Raw genomic sequence first — 18,417 nt, 5'->3', positions numbered from 1 at the left:
CTGTACTGAGCATATAAAGCAGGCCTTGATTTTGCAAAAGCAGTATCACAAGTAGTTTTACCAGTTCACAAATTTTAAATGTCTGCATTTGTCCAGGATCAGAGCCTCTATGTCCAGTTGATCTTTAAAGAAAGTTCACATTTTAATATTTGGCTTGGGCAGGGAAAGAAGAAAGGTCGCCAACTGTTGTCTCTGCTGCATCATTTTTTAAAGTCAGATGGCACTCGATTACTATACCTACCTAGAGGGAAAAACTCGCCCATTTTCTTCTTGAAAATTTTGTAGTCAACCTCCAAAAAGACGCAGAAGATGATACGATCCACCTGTAAGAAACAAAATTATTCACAGTGAAATGATCGCAACCATAAACACTGGCAATAATAGTTAATAAAAGCAAAGAAACTTTTAAGCCAACACACTTTCATGCATCAGGCAAGCAAGAAAACATCATAGGGATACATGTTTTGACTTTATTGTGCATCTGTGTTGTAATGTATAAAATAACATTTGCAATCGCAGCTCACAACTGTATTCTTTGTTAACTGCCTCCTGTTTATGCAAACCACTCTTGAGCACAGTACAAATGACTTTTGGCATTCTACATGAGTACTGGGATGCAATGTTTGATGAAAGAGTCACATGGGGGGCTTCTAATAAGCACACAAAAGAGTAAATGGGTAAGCAAAGAGCTCTTTTTCCAACCCTTGTCCGACAAACCTATTTGCAAAACCATTTAGTATTTTAAAATGGCTTTAAAAGGTTTCATGCGGTTTTAATTTACATGAAACCACTTACTCTTGCTATAATACAAGCAGAATGCAGCAAAAACAAAAGCTGATTAGATGACAGGTAGCACACAGGGTAAATAAAACATTTAATATGCCATCTACTTAGCGAGGCTGAGCATATCAATGAAACCACAGCCCATAACGTACGTGCCACCCACCAATGTTTTCAAATAAATTGTTTGGGAGATCATTGTATGTGAAAGGCTTTTCTAAGAGAGACCAAAAAAAGGCCAAACAAAATAAAAAACAAACAGAATTCCAAAGCCTTTAAGATTGAAAAACACCCACACTGGACTTCACTCTAGCCCTGCTATTTCTTTGTTTTATCTGTTTGCATAGCCCAGCACAAATTGCCTCTGCAGCCAAAACCCAGCTCCAGGAGGGAGCTGTGGAAGTCAAAAAGACCCTCCCACAGCTGAGCTGAGGGACCCGCAACCTGATAATCAAGTTTTTCTCTGAAGTGCATGAGAGCTTAACCAGAAAGGGATGAAGCCCAAGCAATAGGAAATTCAGCATCTTAGCTGGCATTATGCTGTCCTCGTGTCTCCATGGGCAATAAGCCGATCTGTTGTTGCAGAGCTCCTCAAGAGAGGAGCTAGAAAAAGCACCAGCCTCCCCCCTGCAGGGAAACCGTCGGGAGGAACGCTCTCAAAAAAATGCCTTCTTTCCCTTATCTTCAGTAGAAAATGCTGTCCTTTTGCTAGAGCTGCTCTTCGAAGCAAAGTACAAGTCTTGGCTTCAAAGATACCATTATGCTGAGCAGCTCAGGACGTTATTTTAGAGCTCATTTTGGAGCAGCCTGGTAGAATACAGAAGAGAACGAAAGCAGGTAATAATCGGTTATGCTGGAAAATGCTAGTAGTTGCTAACAAGGACATCTCTGAATCAAAGCTGACTACAAAACCTGAAAGAGCAAACTAGGTAGGAAATAAGAGACTGAAGGTACAGGTTATGTGGGCGTTAAGGAAGAAAGAGGCTTGTGAGCTGGAGAGAAAGCAGCAGGGCAGAGCTTGGGCAGACGCTGCTTGCCAGGGAAGCATATCGGCAGATTTGTCAGCAAGAAAACTGCCTGTTGCTGTCTGCTCATATGATGTTCACAGAAACAAGCTGTTCTGTGTATCCCTCGTAAACAAACCAGGCTAGACCTTAAAAATATGCCGGACTGTATCATCAGCTACTCTTCACAAGAGATATAGTAAAGAACCCAAATACTGGTTAAGTGCTCAAGCCAAAAAGCCATACTCATCTGTGTACTCACAAATTTATAACATAAAGCACCGGTGATAAGTGGTGCCACATTTTACCTATATGAGAGTTTCCACCTAAGTAAAGTTGTGTGTTTTCAGGAGGGAAGCTTTAGACAGTGAATGCTTGAATTACATTTATTGTGAAAATTGGTTTAGGATAGTGCTAGGGTGATCCTAGATTGCCATCTTCTATCTCCGCCTCCCGAGCGAAGCAGATATTCATGCGTTACAGTGATAGGCCCAGGACAGACAAAAGAGCAAGGATGGAAACTTGTAAACCAGAGGAGGGATTACATTCCCACGCAGAGTTGTTCTCAGTCATCTTGCTCTCTATATAGTCTCATATCCTCTGCCGTAAATACTACAGACATTCCCCTCACTTTACATAGTTCAACTTCTCAAGGTGTTCCCTTTACTTCTATTTATTCTGTGCAGTTGACAATGATAAAAATTCTGCAATCCTGAGAATTTCTACTACTTCTAATATAATTCCTTAATTTAAAGATAGGGAATCTCTCTAGAAACGGCAGACTATTTCAAAATTTCTAGCCTCCTGACTGTATACATCCTATATATAAACCTGTTCAATTTCTTCTTGGTGTGAGAAAAAGTGCTCTATTTTTAAGTATGCATAAGATATTGTGATGACAGCTGAAATCCTGTGTTTATTTGATTGAATGGCATGTGTTGGCAGATAGTAAATCTGAAATTAAACCATATTCTATCATCCTGCCAGTCATTGACTGTTTTATCTAACATCCACAGCTAAAATAACTTGAAATTAGGTATGGAAAGTAACCCTTGTCCTCACTGTTCCTGTTCCAGCTACAATAAGGAAAGGTTTAATCCAAGTGACTCCAAACCTGCCTTGCGTGCTGGCTCACAAAAGCTCAGCAGGCCTTTTGGGATGCGCACTTATGAAAGCCGCTCCTTATTCAAAGAGGAAATCTCTCCTCTCATGTGGCTAGGAAATGCCAACTTGATTAGACATTTCATGCCGCCCCTTTACAGAGGGCAGGGAGTAGTCCCCAGGGACGACCCCCCCCCAGGCATGCCCAAGGAGCTCCCACCGCCTTTTGTAGGTGTCTGGCTCCTCCACAGCCGACCAAGCACCACTCAACTGCAGCAGAAGTTTAAAGGAGCTGCAAGTTGAAGGTATTAAAGCTCATCCTTGATTGACAGCTCTTTTTTGGAGGCCGGTATTAAAATCAACCATCCCCTGTCAGAGCCTGATTAAATTCTGCTCGCTTCACAGCTATGAATAGGTGGATCAAAGAACCCCAAAATTAAGAGCACTGCAACACAGGAAGAAGGGAGTTAAATTGCATGAGTTGTTCACTTAGTAGGCAGCTTCACAGCTCAAGGTTGCAAGTACACTGATTTTTATTTTTTTTAAATATATATTTTTTTTTCCCCTTGGGCCCTGCTGTCCTTGCCAGGGTCCATTCAATGTTGAGGAGGATACCTTCCCGGTGGTTTTGTTAGCTGCACCTGATAAGGATAAGTAAACGTCTGGGGCTCTGGGTGGCTCACAGGGCTCACTCAGGCTGTTTTGCACTGGAATGGACCCAGAGTCAGTCATGAACGCCAGGATTTTACAAAGATACAGCCCAATCTCATGAACTGAAAAGCCCTCCACTGGGTATAAAAGCACTGTTGGTCTTAATAGCAGCAGCATTGATCTTAATACAAAGAAGCTAGCAAAACTATTTCCTCCTGATTTTTGTTCAGTGGGGTTTTGTTTGTTTTTTCCCCAGTGAATTTGAGAGCACTTTGCATCTATTGAGTTTTAATTTTATTGGTGGGTTAATGCATCTTGGGTTAGTTCACTTATAGACCACTAATGGTCTAGAAGAGCTCCACGGCAGCTTGGGGCAGGCGGGTGCTCAGGGACTGCACCGTCACTGCAGCGCAGAAAAGATGAAAAGCTGCTGAGGGTCCCACAAACGGCACAGCAGAGCTGGGAGCTGCACCCCTCCGCGGCAGCCGAGCTCCGCTGACACACAGCCACCGCTGACCAGAGACAGCTCTGCCCACAGAAGGCAAACCGAACAAGAAGATGGACATGCACCACTTGCAGAAATGACCACAAGCCTCACCATATCCAAAGCCACAATAAAACAAGAGTCTCCTGATGCTTTCTGGCAACTTTACACCCTTTTTTATGGTTTCTCTGAGAAGGAAAAAAGCACTGCCTTCCCAGCAAACTAAAAGTACACACCAAGTCCCCTAAAGGACCCTTCCCTCTACTGCAGCATGGGGGAGGATGCTGCACGTGTATGTGCACATCTGCGCATGTAGCCACTGATATAGAAGGAGTTTATACTCTACAGCTGTACCTATATACATTTGAGGATCAAAAATGTCTCTGTTTTTATCTCAGCTCTTTTGCTGTGACCTCTGGCAGGTTGTCCGATTCCTCTGACTTAAATTCCCTATCTGTTTAGGGGACAGTAATACTTAGTTGTGCACTTATGCATCGCTACAAAGAGGCACTGCCAAGCATAATCCACAGGACATGCCAAATGTTGTCACACATATAGTTGTATGTATACCCAGGTGCCAAGCTGTATATATCAAGCATGGATTTGAAGCAGAAAACTGACCAAAAGACATTCTAGACTATTTCATCTAATGAGTGTTTCCATGTCATTGCCACCTTGCGTCGTAACAAAATAACAACTCGCAATGAAAATAAACCCAACTGTATTTCAGCACTTCCAAGTATTTCATGCGTATCCCCAGTACCAAGACATTTACCCAGCAGGTGGTGACTGCTTTTTATTATATGCAACAGCAAGTTTCATCATAATTTAAATCGTACCAGAAAATACACAATAGAAAAACAATGCTAACGTGTAAAAAATGTTTCCCAATCCCAAGTCAAATTAATGGTAACAAACAACAAAGAGAATGAAGCAGCTTTCTGCTCTTTGTACATGTAGCAAATCCCTTTCGTGAAACACCTCTGCCTGATCGCACCAGGACCTATTGTCGTAAGGCAATGGTGAACCCCAGAAGCTTGCTGTAACATTTTTAGTTTATCAAACATTCTGAGGACTTAATTCAAAACTCAGTGAAGCCAGACGGAGGCTTTTTATTGACTTCAGTGTGCTTGGATCGGTGCCTATACTCCGTAACGCCAGAAATAACATTTGCCTCCTCAAGAATTAAAGTTCTTCTGATACTCAAATTTCATTACCCTAAATCTTCAGATACTTTCTCAAACATATCCTTAACAGGCACAGTTCAGAGCTGCCTGTACCCATTAAGACTCCTTAACTACAGTGCCTGTAAGGAAGAAGCCCTGAACCTTCAACCATGCCACAATCCCACATTTTCCCTCTGTTCAGACCGCGGCTGCTAAGGCAGCCCCGTTGGCTTTCATTGCCCGAGAAGGCTTCCCTGATAGAGACCAGTGGGAGCAAAGCCACCTAAGTCAGGTTTCCAAGGTATGCTCTTGTGGAATCAAAATCTCACCTGTGGGAAGCAAAGAATAAGGAGGAAAAGATTTTGATGTGCCACAGAAGCAGGCTACGAGTGTCCTAGCTGGTCCCTGCAAACTGTGTAAAATTTCTTCTATTTCTGTGGCAGGGACTCGGTTTGCCACGTGTCTCTCTCTTGCTTATCTTCGGGGACCTCATTTTCCATCTCTCTCTTTTCTGGTTTTCTGACAGAGTTCCTCCCTGCCCCAGACCAAGCTGATGCATTGAATTGACTACATGCAGAGGTACACTTTGAAGAGACCCATGTTTGTTTCTGCCCCCTTAAAGTACTGGTAAATGATGCTCTTGATGCTCACAGTCTCCCCTTCAGCCTACCCCCCACCCGATCTGATCCTCTGGTAATCCTATTACAACCAACTAACAGATGGAAATACCAGCTTTTTAAAATACCACAGGCATCTGCCATATCCCTCACAGAGGCTGTGATCCACCTTGCCAGAGGCGCTGCCTTTCCTGAGCACCACGCACACCTGGCCAGCTGTCCAGATAGCAGTGTGCCTGACGGAAAAGAAAGAGCAAAGAGGACTGCATCCCACTTGGAAATGAGACGTGGTCGAGGCCAGAAGTTTTCACGCACTCCTTCCAAAGGTGAACGCTTCAGGCACTATAAAAACTACTCATTTCATAGCACTGTAAATTAAAATTCAGCCTCCTGGTATTATTACTAATTTCACAGAAACCATTAAAGCATAGAGCCTAGCTGACTGTCTGCTCCTTTCAGCATGACATCATGGTCTATAATTGCAGAATTATTCTCAAAAAGAACTTCAGTCAAGTATTTATGGCAAATACAAAGCTTCGGCGCCGCTTCCATCCTCATAACAAGATTTAAGCGGGGCAGAGGTGTCAGGCTGGTGATACGGCGAATTTGACAATCAATGAACTGTGTGATGATGTTCACAAAGCAATTCACCTAGCCTTAAGATCCTTACATCTGGCCCAGCTTCAAATCCACTGCAGACCTGAGCCAAAACACACCCCCGTTTACCTGAACTTGCAGGCACCCCAATGAGCCCAGCTTCAGGCGAACAGGCAATCTCTAGATCATCCTTCAGTCCTGCTGGTGGAGGGAGAAAGGCGTATTCTCTCAGGACAAAGCTCTTGGATTTTCATGGATTTGAGTTTTGAGATTCTTTGAATCCAAGGCAAAAATCTAAATAAAAATCCACATTACTGTAAACCTCCTGCAAGTAATGGTGTTAATGGAGCGTTATGATATCACACCAAGAGCAAATACCCGTTGAGGACTAGCTGTGAGGAAGTAACTCTTACTTAAACCATCATATTACTTAGGCAGTCATTGAAAGAAAAAAATAATACAAAACACATGAATTACAAAATGATTTATGCTTATCACAAATAGAGTGGAATGTTTTCTGTGGTAGTCTTACTAAAGTTAAAAAACAGAAATGGAAAGTTACTATTAGTCATTTAATATCCTACTTCATGACGGAAAGCATACTTCGCTTGGAGTGAAAGATACTTAAAAGTCCAAAGGCAATTAAAAAAAAAACCCACAACAAAAAAACCACCAGAAATTTATTACAAGTTTAAAATATTAACACAAACAACACCCCAAAGGAACGGTACATAAGGCTTTGCAGCAATCCCCGCCTCTAGAACAAAATGCAGTAGCAACACACTTAGCAGTGAAACTCAAGATAAATTTAAAACACGGTCAGAAGATCTCTCCCTGTCTATTGCGCCTGTTCCTACAGCTCTGCTCGTATTCAACAGATGAGGGCAAATTACTCCCTGTACCACATGGCTGCCAGACACATCTCTGCAGTTATCACTATGGCATAAGCCTATCTCCATATTACTGAAACACATTAAAACCATAATACTTTCCAGTGGAGAAGCACTTTTACCCACAGGTCTCACACACAGGTAAGCATTACAGTTTTGTGATAATTCTGATAGATCTCTGCCTCTAGGCGGAGATTTGATGTGCCCAAGGTCACAGAGAACAAGAGTACCAGAACTAGACCAGGACCCTGGGATTTTTTCTCCTGTTCTCTCTCAAGCAAAGATGCTACAGGGAAAAAAAAAAAAATCCTATCAACGGTCACAAGCAAAGTTCACAAGCTTCACTGCACACCACCAGTTTTTCTCTGGCATATCCTTTCAATGTACCCACGTATTGTGAGAATCAATAATGATAACTCTTTTTCCCTAACACATTGGTTGTTTTTTAAAGGTTACTTATTCTCCTTGAGAGAATCCACTCTGTGCTTTCAATACCTTTTTAATACAGTGTATTATTCAAAGACAGGTAGAGCTTTCCCTTTTGGACCTGGTGACTCTTTGTGGTGAGCTGTTACTTTTTTGTATGAACAAAGCACCTGCCAGACAAGCAGAGCGGCTGTCCTAAAGAAACAATCTGGATCTGAAATAGGAAATTATGACAACGTTTTCTGAGGAATTTACAAATGGTCAGCAACAAAATTCTGTGTGACCCAGTTATTTATATATTGCATGATTATATGACAAATAAGACATGATAGTCCTGTAGTGCTAATATAAACGCAGATAGACTATAAAATAACCAGCAGCTAATAGTCCATGTGGTTTTTTGCTCAACGACTAAAAGTTTTTCAGTTTCCTAAAGGTGAAAAAAACCTGCAAAATCAGCCTAGGATTTAAGGCAATGTCTCAGTATGTTTCTTTTGATGGTCACTACAACTTGTCAGGAAAGGGGCAAGGGAGTAGTTTAAAAATGCATTTGTTTTTACCAAGATATCCATCAATCTGCACAATTCACTTTTATGCCACACAAACACAATGACATAAAGCCCATTAATCTTTTCCAGCTTAGTACCTACTGTCCTTTGAAGATACATGTTTGGAATATCCAAAGGCGACCTCCATTTTTCACAGTTACCAGTCATAGGGCAGCTGACACAGCCGAGATAATCCTGTATTCAGCGAAACCGGGGGAATGAATGGATTCTGATGAATGTAATTTGCTATCTCAGTGACAAATGGCAAATGTGAAGAGAGGGTATGCATGCAAATATAACTGCGTTAAATAAGGGCTTGTGAAGGATAGTACTCTGAAAATATCTGATAGGCAGTTTTACAACAACCATGCGTTTTTGAGGAGATAAATCATCAGCTTACTTAAAGTTATCATTATATCCTCATTGTGGATCTCCGCTGAATAAGATGGTATTGTGGCATACAATCAAGCAGGGCGTTGTAACTCCATAGGCCAACTTTTTGCATCACATTTTACCTTGCAACATAAATTTTTCAGTATTTTTTTAGTACAATTTGGACTTAAATACCCCAACGTTTCCAATAATTATGAGCATCCTAAGCCTGTTTGGGCATCCAACCTGTGGTAAACTAATTCCCAGAAGATGCCATGTTCCACTAACACCAAAAGCTCTTTGCTGGATCCCCTGAGGCTGAGGTGTCACTTCAGAAAATTCTTGTATTCTTGATGGTTTTACCAGTTTTGTTGTAGTACTGCGTATTATCTACCAATACGATTTCCACTCCTTCCCAGCGCCAGCAGGAGAATCAGCACTACTTGCTCAGGGTCCACCACTCAAGAAAAAAGAACATGCTTGAAAACAGAAACGTAATCTCCTCCTTGCCATCATTTCTGTGGCTGCTGCAAGATTCTGAATATAAAACAGCCCTAGGTTTTAACACCACACAGAGAGACCAAGCGATGGTACCTCCTACCCTTCAGACAGGTATGAGTAATTTAGGTTTGGATGCTAGAGCCAGTGCCAGGAGGAGGCAGAGCTGCCTGAGGCTGGGAACCGACAGGGAGAACAATGGGGATTCATGCCCTGGAAAGCAAAGCTCCCTACTGCCGTGCTGCCGAGGCAGGGGGTGGCAGTGACTTCCAGGCATTATGAGAAGTCACCAGGTCCCTGAGCAGTGGGAACCACATGTTTGTCAGGCCCCAACAGCTCCTCCTCCCGCGCTCTTGCCTGTGCAGGGGTGGGTGTCCCCTCCTGCCACAGGAATAGGAGCGTCTGGTGTCTCGTGGCTGGGACAGAAATCTTAGTTTCTGGCTGTGCTGCCGAGAAGCCCTGAGCAGGCTCCTGAGGATGCACAATAAATGTTTGAGATGCAGAAAAAGAGCAGGAGAAACAGTTCCTAGAAGCAGCAAATGATGGCTTAAATAACGTTTTAAGTGTGCTGTTACAGGCAGGGTAAATTTGCAGTCATGATAAACTCAGCAACAATTTTCTCCCTGAGGTCGAGCTGAGGTTTTACCTCACCTCAGGGGCTGGGGTACTTTACAACTGTTGACTGCTGTCACTTGGGCTTTTCACGTTATGTTCTGAATTACTGACAGAGGAAAAAATTCTGGCTTGATCTTACAAAGTTCGTTTAAAATTCAACTTATATAAGTATTTCCATCAAAAGAGGCCAGATGACCCCCACATACAAAATTATACACACACCTAGAACCTGGAAGGTTTCACCTTAGAAAGCTTTGCAAAATACATGATTTGATATAGAAGTCCCTCAAACTTAGTGCAATTGAGAGCAGTCCCTGAAGGAAGCTCGCACTGGGAATTTCCCTTGTTTGCTATCGCTTCTTTAATCATTCTCACCTTCATCCTACATTAACCATCACGTTAGTCTTTACCCAAAAGCCGTTGACTTCAAAGGTGTTTTGGATCAGTGCAGCTAAGTGTTTCCCACCCTGGTGGGAAGACAACAGCAGCACTTCGGACACCAAGTTTGTCTGACTTCAGCTGGGTTTCCAAAAATTCAAGAAGTGTCATAAATCTGCACTTTTAGGGATGAAGAGTGCTCACTTAACCTGTATTAGCAGCACTACCACTGTGATTGTCTGCAATGTATTGCAAGTTCTCCTCCCCAGCACCTCCATATATTCTCTATTCTTTATTCAAGCGAGAACATAGGTAGAGATAACACTGGTGTGGAAAGTTAATAATTACTCCCCATCAAGGGGATTTAAACTACTACAGTGGAAGCAAAGTGAAGGGGTAACATACCTGCTACCCGGCTTATAAAGGAACAATATATACACAGAGTTTGCAAAACTCTTATTCAAAAGTTTGTTGTAAGTAAAAGCCCTTCAAAAAAAAAAAAAAAAAAAAAAATTGCTTTCCCAAGAATATAGGCCACATTGCATAATTTGGAACAGCTCTGAAACCACTGCTCATACTAAAACCTGGACTGAATCTCATTTATGTAAATATTACCTTATCTCTCTCCTTGAAGAAAATGCTTTCTGATTAAGTTATCTGTCATTTGTAGATCAAATTAAACTCATTAATGCAAGCTATTAAAGACCATTTTTAAAAGACAAAGGCTGATTTTCTCAAATACGGTATGTCTCTCATTCTAATGCTAGAGATAGTATTTTTTGCCATCAGAAAAAGACAGAACCAGGCAGAAGAGGAAGCTATTAAATTTCCAGTACTGCTAGAAGAAGAACACTTCCATTCCCAGGATGCTCACTCCAGTGTCTCTTCCAAAAAGGAGATCAACTCAGGATCATTTTCTTACTGCGTGTCAGATAGATGCCCGGTAAAGTATATGCAATTTTTCAAAAAAAGTCTATTTATCTCCTTCCTACACAAAAGTTAGTCCTTCTTTTTGTAGAAAGTCACTTCTTACAGTCACAATTACACCCTATTCATGCCTGAGACACTTAGGTAGGTATGACAAAATAACGTACGTTTTTGTTAAATAAGCATGACTGTAGAGCGATGAGCTATTTTCACAAGATTTTGCAATGGCTAATTCCCAGCATCCTGAAAGAAACCAAGTCAGGAGTCTGTATGATCTAAATGGAACCTCTGCAGTATTTTGTGCTACTCAGAAGGGAGATCAGGAGGAACAATGAACAGCGAGACAAGAAAATTTGATTCAAAAAACTTATTCCCCAAGAACTCAAGAACTCGAGCCGGCAGCTAGGTCAACTCGGGGAATGGCTGCACTTCAGAGCCTGGTTTGGGGATATTTGCACCTGTGAGAGTCTGGGACCAGTAAGGAAGATCTATGCTTGAGAGCAGATGTGATTATAGATTTGGCATGCGAGCTTGGTCTGCGATTCAGCCAAAATGTCCTCATGTGAAAGGTCATTAAGCCAGCTTGATACAATTGACAAATGTCTTCCACAGACGATATTGCAACTTTAATATGGGTTGTTTAGAAAAAAAAAATCTGCTGGGATATAAATGTCAACTGTATGCCAACATTTTTCACAAGGATTGGGAAGGGAAAAAAGAGATTCATCTCTAAGGGATCACTTTCAAATTAATTTTAATAGATGGTAATAGGCTGACAGTTCTCTGAAAATAGGCAGCAGATGTTCCAGCGCTTTACCAAGTCCCAGTGTCTAACCTTGGGTATACCAATGCCACAAAATCCATCTTCTGGACGGAGCTCTGTTTCCGCAGCTGGAATGCTAATGATGGCTCTTAGTGGTTTCTGACTTTTACCAGTGTTTTCATTTCTGCAGCAGATCACGGCACACAAGCCACAGAGGCAAGTCAGCGCAGATTTACATTTTATTAGAAAGGACAAGAAGATACCTTATTTATGGTACGTTGCCATCTACAGAAAACCTTCGCTCTATCTATCTGCTCATCATAAGATGCTCATCATAAGATAAAAAGCATTTAAACTACTAAGATGTTGCTCAAATAAAATTGAGAACATCAGCGCAATTTATATGAGCTGCTCAAATGCAATGATGCATATGAAATCTCCAAAACCATTTATTGTCAAAATGTCAATGGTAAATGCACAAAAATGTAACTTACTTTATGCCATTAATTAACTAATGTTTGCATAGCACTTTGAAAATGTAAAAGCACTTTGAACACTGAGAGCTAAGCAGTATTATTTTTACTCGTGTGGACTCACTGTATGAATCATACGCAATAATCACCTCTTGTGGAAAGTATTTTTGGTCCACAGCCAAAACCTAACCTAAGATAACTCGCTTCTGTTCAGTAAAGCATTTGTAGATGGTCCTGTTCGCGTTTCAGCTGGAAATTTTCTGCAACACATTCATTACTGAGTTCTTCACAATATATACCAGGTATAAGGTGCCTTCACAGCTTTGTAATTAATGTTGTATAGCAAGACAGCAAACATTTTATTGTATTCTCCTCATTTGCCCAAAACATTTGACAACAGTGGCTCACTAGTGTTAGCTGTGACTTAACTCCTTCTTTTTGATGTGTACAAGATGCAACAGGCTTAACGGATATAACACAGGATTGGGATTCCCTTTCACCTTTGTGAGAGCTGTAGCTCTCAAGTTATTTTGTGATCTCCTGGTGAAAAGCATTACATAAGAACTAGACAGTATCATCGTTATCTATCCCCACTCTGTGATCTCCTCCCCTTTGATCACCCTCTGTCTGGGCTTTTTTTTCCCCTCTTACCCTTTGTGACTGAAGAGATGCCACAACCATGAGTTTCCCTTCCCGAGTGAGAGTGCAGAGAGCTTTCACAAGGTCACATTTTATACCTACAAGCGCATCTGTTGCATCAGCCTTGAAAAAAATACGTTTGGCTATCCCATCTTTGACAAAATTGCTTCCCCGTGATCACGTTCATGGGGGAAATCTAAGTCTAAAATAACCAGAAACCAACAAAACTTCACCATTCTCCTGTTCTGATTAGTCAACAAGAACAGTGATGACTTACAGCTGGCCTGAGTACCACCTGCAGTCAGGTCAGCTCCGTGTTTCCAGAGGTTTTGGCTTCCTGGCTGACCTGGTGGTGATATGCTCCATCATTGTTATAACTCTCAAATCAGGAGATATTTTACGCATGCCTTGTATTTGTTTAAACACATGTCTGCCCAGAATATAAATTAGTCTGTGTGGGATTAACCTAGCCAAGAATTTCTCTTCTACAAATCTGTCCGGATGTTCAGATTTAAAGAGTTTTAAAGAACCTTGTCCATAATACACCACACCCATCTCCTATTAACAACTACCCCACTATACCCTTGATAGCTGATAAGTATATTTATTCAGCATCATTTTTTACTCTTGAACTAATGGAGAAAGAAAATCAAGAGTGGGAAATATCTGTTGCAGTTAACATTGCTCTATAAAGCTTGGACGTATTTTCTCCACTTGAAATAGAGAAACTAATTTAGAGATTTTTAAAAAGAAAGAAAAGAAAGAAAGAAAGGATATTTGAACCAACTGACTTTGAACAGATGAAACATTTTACAGTGTTTACAGTGTAAGTTTACAAACCACTCCGGGGGAGCTCCACTGCATATCTTATCCATAAGGTAAACACAGCGAGATCATATACTGGCTCCCAGCACCGTGCGGCCTTGCAGGACTAGCACTCAATTTGGCACAGCTGCCAAGCTGGGCTCCGGAGGGGCCCCGTGCTCAAAAGCAAGGGGTGCACCGAGCCTGTCGAGAGGGAGCTGAACTGCTGGACACGCTGCTCAGCACCTGCTCTTATTCTGCCTGGCTCCGTGGTGAGCGCTCAGTCTTTCCCGCTTACAAAGCAATATCTTTATCTCATTTTAGCTAGACAGAAAAAGGGAAAATGCAGGGAGGGCAGAGGAGAGTTGGCTGCTGTAAATGGAGCGGGCTGGCCCTGGTGTAAGCCAGTGTAGCTGCCGGGGGGCTACAGCAATTTACAACACCAAAGTCTCTCATCTGGCACCTCGCTTTCGTGCAGTTGCTCTCCACATTCAGTAATTCTTGATGTTAAAAATCTGTATGGTACAGTCAGGATTCCAGATATATACATTATTCAACAGACTTACGTAATACTCTCCACTGCCTTTTAATCTGCTGTAGGTGGAGGGGGAACAAAAGAAAGAATAAAAGCACATCTCATGCAAATGTTGTAAATAAACCATTTCAACTCAAACAATCAACTCCCATAACAGACATGAGTCTACCTGGCACCTCTGCTCAATAACTCCTCCCGATTCCCAGCTCTCTGCAACCTCGAGTGCCAAGAGGACGGCGAGTCCTTGATCTCGTAGTCGGGGTAATTTGTGGCACTTTTCCCCATTACACAGCTAGGACCTGACTGTAACACCTACAGAGATGAGCGGTTCTATTGAAATTCATTACTACTGACTTTGCCTGCAAGTACGCACGGAGCATCTGCAAAGCTGATCTCAGAGACGACTCCAACTGATTTAGCTTCTGACTCCAACATTCAGTAGTCCCATGTTAAAATTCACACAGCATGTCCCTGTATTTGCATTATTCATGATTATCAAAACAGAATTATTACTTGCTGTGGATCACGTAACACCCACCCAAAGCTCCGCGTTCTCGTTTCTTGTAACTCACCGACAAATTTTGCTTCTCTAAGTCTCATGCGTTGAGCGACAACTTAAACACATCTAAATCTCTGAAAAGCCAAATCAATTTTCTCACGTATTTTCTGTTATAAAAATATCTGCTCCAGGGCTGTGATTTTTATGCCAAGTTTCAAAGCAGAATGACTGTATACAGTTAAATTACAACCCTTTAAAATGTGGATTTATAATACATATAATGGAAGTCCTGTAACTATAACATTTCAAACATGACATTCCTACAAATGCTAGTTCTCAGGGGATGTTATACGATGGTTTGAACTGCCTCTTGATCCATGGCAAGATGATGCTTTCTTGGGGAAGGAAGACTTTCATTATTTTCCGATTATTGTACAGAACGAAGATGGCATCTTCCTCCTTAGAAGGCAACTCTGCCTACTAATAAGACATCCCGTTGGAGTGATAGATGATTGAGCTTCCGTGGGACTAACGCAGCTTTTGGTTAGTACGTGCCTCATTCTGTCTGTGGAACTGAAAACATACTGTTGCTTCAAACACCATATTTATATCCTTAACTATCCAAAATCTTGACAACAGCTTAAAAATCACGGCATTTCAAAAACTAATAATTATGGGTACCTCTTCTGCCTTGCCATTTCTAAGCTTTTAGGAACTCAGGTCATGTTTTCACATGTGTTTTCCAACTACAAAGACTAAAAACATACTAAAAGCACACACATGCAACAGCTTAAAAAAATCGGCTTCTTGTATGCCTCCAAAGCTCAGGCTTTGAGAAAAACATCAAATATCACAAGGGTTGGCAACAATGTAGACTGCGCTATCCATTCTTCAGAAGTACAGGAAAATGAGACAACCACTGAAGCAGAGGCATATGACCTAGTTGAAACTCCCTGATATGATTTGCAAGGTTGCTCTGGCTCCAACCTGTTCATACTGAACTCAGTCGGCCTCCTTTGATTATGAGGGGACTTGGGTCAGGCTTTCCATGACGGCCCTTGAACACTTCTGCCTCTGTGGAAGAGAACAATGGGTCACATCCCTCCTGCCATTATCTGTATATAAGCGTCTCCGCATGGATATTTTCTCTTTACTGCGCTGAAAAGGGAGGCGGCATTTTATTGCAGAGCGGGTCGTTTTCTCCTGAAACATCCAAGAAGGGGCTCTGAGGATTTGAAGCAGCAGCAGAAGGACCAGCTCTGGGAATGCGCTTTTTTCTGCTGCACTTTTTCTTACCATGTGCCCCAGGACGTGCTGCCACTTGGATCTGTATTTCTAGGCTTCATTTCCCTGCAGAGCTCTTCCACTGGAGCCTGTAACGTGGCACTATGGAATAACACCAATGATATGGAGGACCTGCTGCAGCAATGCTGCCAGGCGCAGAGCGAGCAACATAGCAGCAATCGGCTGTAGCTCACACTCAAAAAGCTACCACTATCCTAACCCTTCCTTCGCTAAGAAGAAAGTGGCAAGAAAACTCCAAAATAATCTTGAGGGGCTCCTGCCTTTGGCCTTGGAAGCCTCCTGTGGGACTTTCCGCATGAGGTTTCAACCTGACCTATTAAGTTTACCTGGAAAGTTAATGACTTCAATAATATTGCCTGTTGCCAACTCCTGTGAGTGCGTGTTGCGTGATCTGAGAGTCCCTGATTCGAGGTGGTGAGTGGGGAAGCGCTGCAGACAGGATTCCTTTAGTGAATATCAGTACAACTCGAAAAGAAAATGCTCGCTTTACAGTAAACAGTATAGCCACGGACAGGTTTTAAAGCCTGCTACTAAACATGTCCTGGCAACAGAAAGTAGCTATTAAAAATATTTTCAATCAGAGGAACTGAAATGTGCTCTCTGTTGAAACAAGACAAGTATACAAATCACTGTTTTTAGGAGTTTTTATGGTTTTTTTACCCTGTCATAACATTCAGAACCGTCTACTTCCCTTTCATTCATGTTGTGTTTATTTAAAAGGTTCAATCTGCCTTAATTCAGAGCAATTTTGATTGCAAAATGGGTTTTTTTATCATTTTTAATGTGCTATTCTTTTTCTTTTCTGGGTTTTTTTTTTCCCCCTCCTGTGAAGCCAGGCTACAGCAGCTCATCAAAAGGAAGCAAGGCAGCCTGAATTTTATCTTACTGTTATTGTGATGTAGCTGCAGTGGGCAATCTGATCTCATCAAGAAACAATTGCAGCAAAGATATCTAAGTGGATGTCACAGCCCTGCTGAAAGATAATAAAGTGAAATGAACCAAAAAAACAATCTTTCCAATACAAATCACATAGTTAAGTTGTAGTGATTTGCAAGCAGAATATGAGTGCGGGAGGAGGGAGATATAGTCAGAAATGCCCGACTAACACTTTCAAATTATTTTTAACACATTTGGTGAGTGCATAATTAAGGAATTTACAACATTAAAACCTGGAGCTGTTGTGCCGTACTACACTAAATGAGACAATCAGTAACAAGGGAAAGGGTGAATTACACCACCTTCCACTGCAGTTTGAACTACTGTCTCCTAAGATAAACACTATTGATTGCTTTTAAGCCTCCTCTCTATTAGAAAGAGACTTCTAATTTTGGGAAATCAATAATAAAAGATAGCAGAAAACCCCAGATTCTCTCCACAAAAGCCTGCAAACAGGGAAGGGCAGAACCTCACATCACATTGGAAGATCATCCCTGATTTGCAGGGTGGAGGATTTGCCCCTTGGGCCGGGTTCTTCTTTAGCGCTGAATCTGCATCAGCATCCACAAACTATTGTTTTAATTTCCTGACAGAACAAAACTGCCTGCCACACGTGTTTTCACATTATTTTTTCCCTTTTTTGATGTCAACTCTGCCTTCAGTGCCTGAAAATTAACTCCTTAAGTAGTTTAACAAATTTCTTTTCTTTTCCAAAGCAAAGACTTCTGTTGGAGACCAAAATAGCATCAGCTTTCAAGCTGTGGGGTCTTTTCTACTTCTTTTGTCTATTTAACAGCAAAGGAATGGCATGGCGGTATTGAATTACCAATGCTGATGTGTTGGGAGGCTGTTTGGGTCTCTGCTTTCTGGTGGGTTTTTTGGGGGGAGGACTGTTTTTAAAGGCACACACTATATGAGCCCAACAGACAATGCCAAATCTCTAAGAACAGATATACACAGAACACTTCATAAACCACATTTGGGCAGACATTGTGCATTATATACCATGCAAGATGCCCAACACGCTTTCCAAGAAAAACACCAACACCGACTGAACACAGGCCAAGGATTTTCTCATTAGTATGAATAGAGGTTAGGCAGGCACACAGCGTTTCCCCCTTCTGTTTTCCATTTACAGAGGCGACCACTCCTAGGCATATTATACCTAATACACAGCTGGATCTTCTACAAAGAAATAGTTGTGGTTTTTGCCTGACTTTTGCTGCTAAACTCCTGTCTGCTTGGAATTCACATGATTTCCTCTGAAACTGGTGAGGCTTACCATAATCTGACACTGCTTTTCTTACAGTCTAACAGGGAACGGTCATCCCAGGCTGGTATTAAAACAGCAATTTCACTGGTGACTCCCTTGTTAAAGCAATTACCTGTGGCCATTATCTAAATGCATC

General features: G+C 41.7%; 1 protein-coding gene across 1 annotated transcript in view; it reads right to left on the bottom strand.

Annotated features, from left to right (window-relative positions):
* LOC103920882 (O-acetyl-ADP-ribose deacetylase MACROD2-like) overlaps positions 1 to 18,417 on the bottom strand; it is a 260,177-nt gene that overhangs the window by 49,572 nt on the left and 192,188 nt on the right. The window contains exon 3 of the mRNA XM_009328740.1: positions 242 to 323. Coding sequence (XP_009327015.1) covers positions 242 to 263 — 22 coding nt within the window. The 5' untranslated portion in view covers positions 264 to 323. The remainder of the gene's footprint in view (positions 1 to 241; positions 324 to 18,417) is intronic.

This window comes from Pygoscelis adeliae, unplaced genomic scaffold (genome assembly GCF_000699105.1).
Source record: "Pygoscelis adeliae isolate BGI_AS28 unplaced genomic scaffold, ASM69910v1 Scaffold16, whole genome shotgun sequence".
Taxonomy (NCBI): Eukaryota; Metazoa; Chordata; class Aves; order Sphenisciformes; family Spheniscidae; genus Pygoscelis; species Pygoscelis adeliae.
Note: the sequence above shows the minus strand (reverse complement) of the source record. Positions and strands in the feature narration are given on the sequence as shown.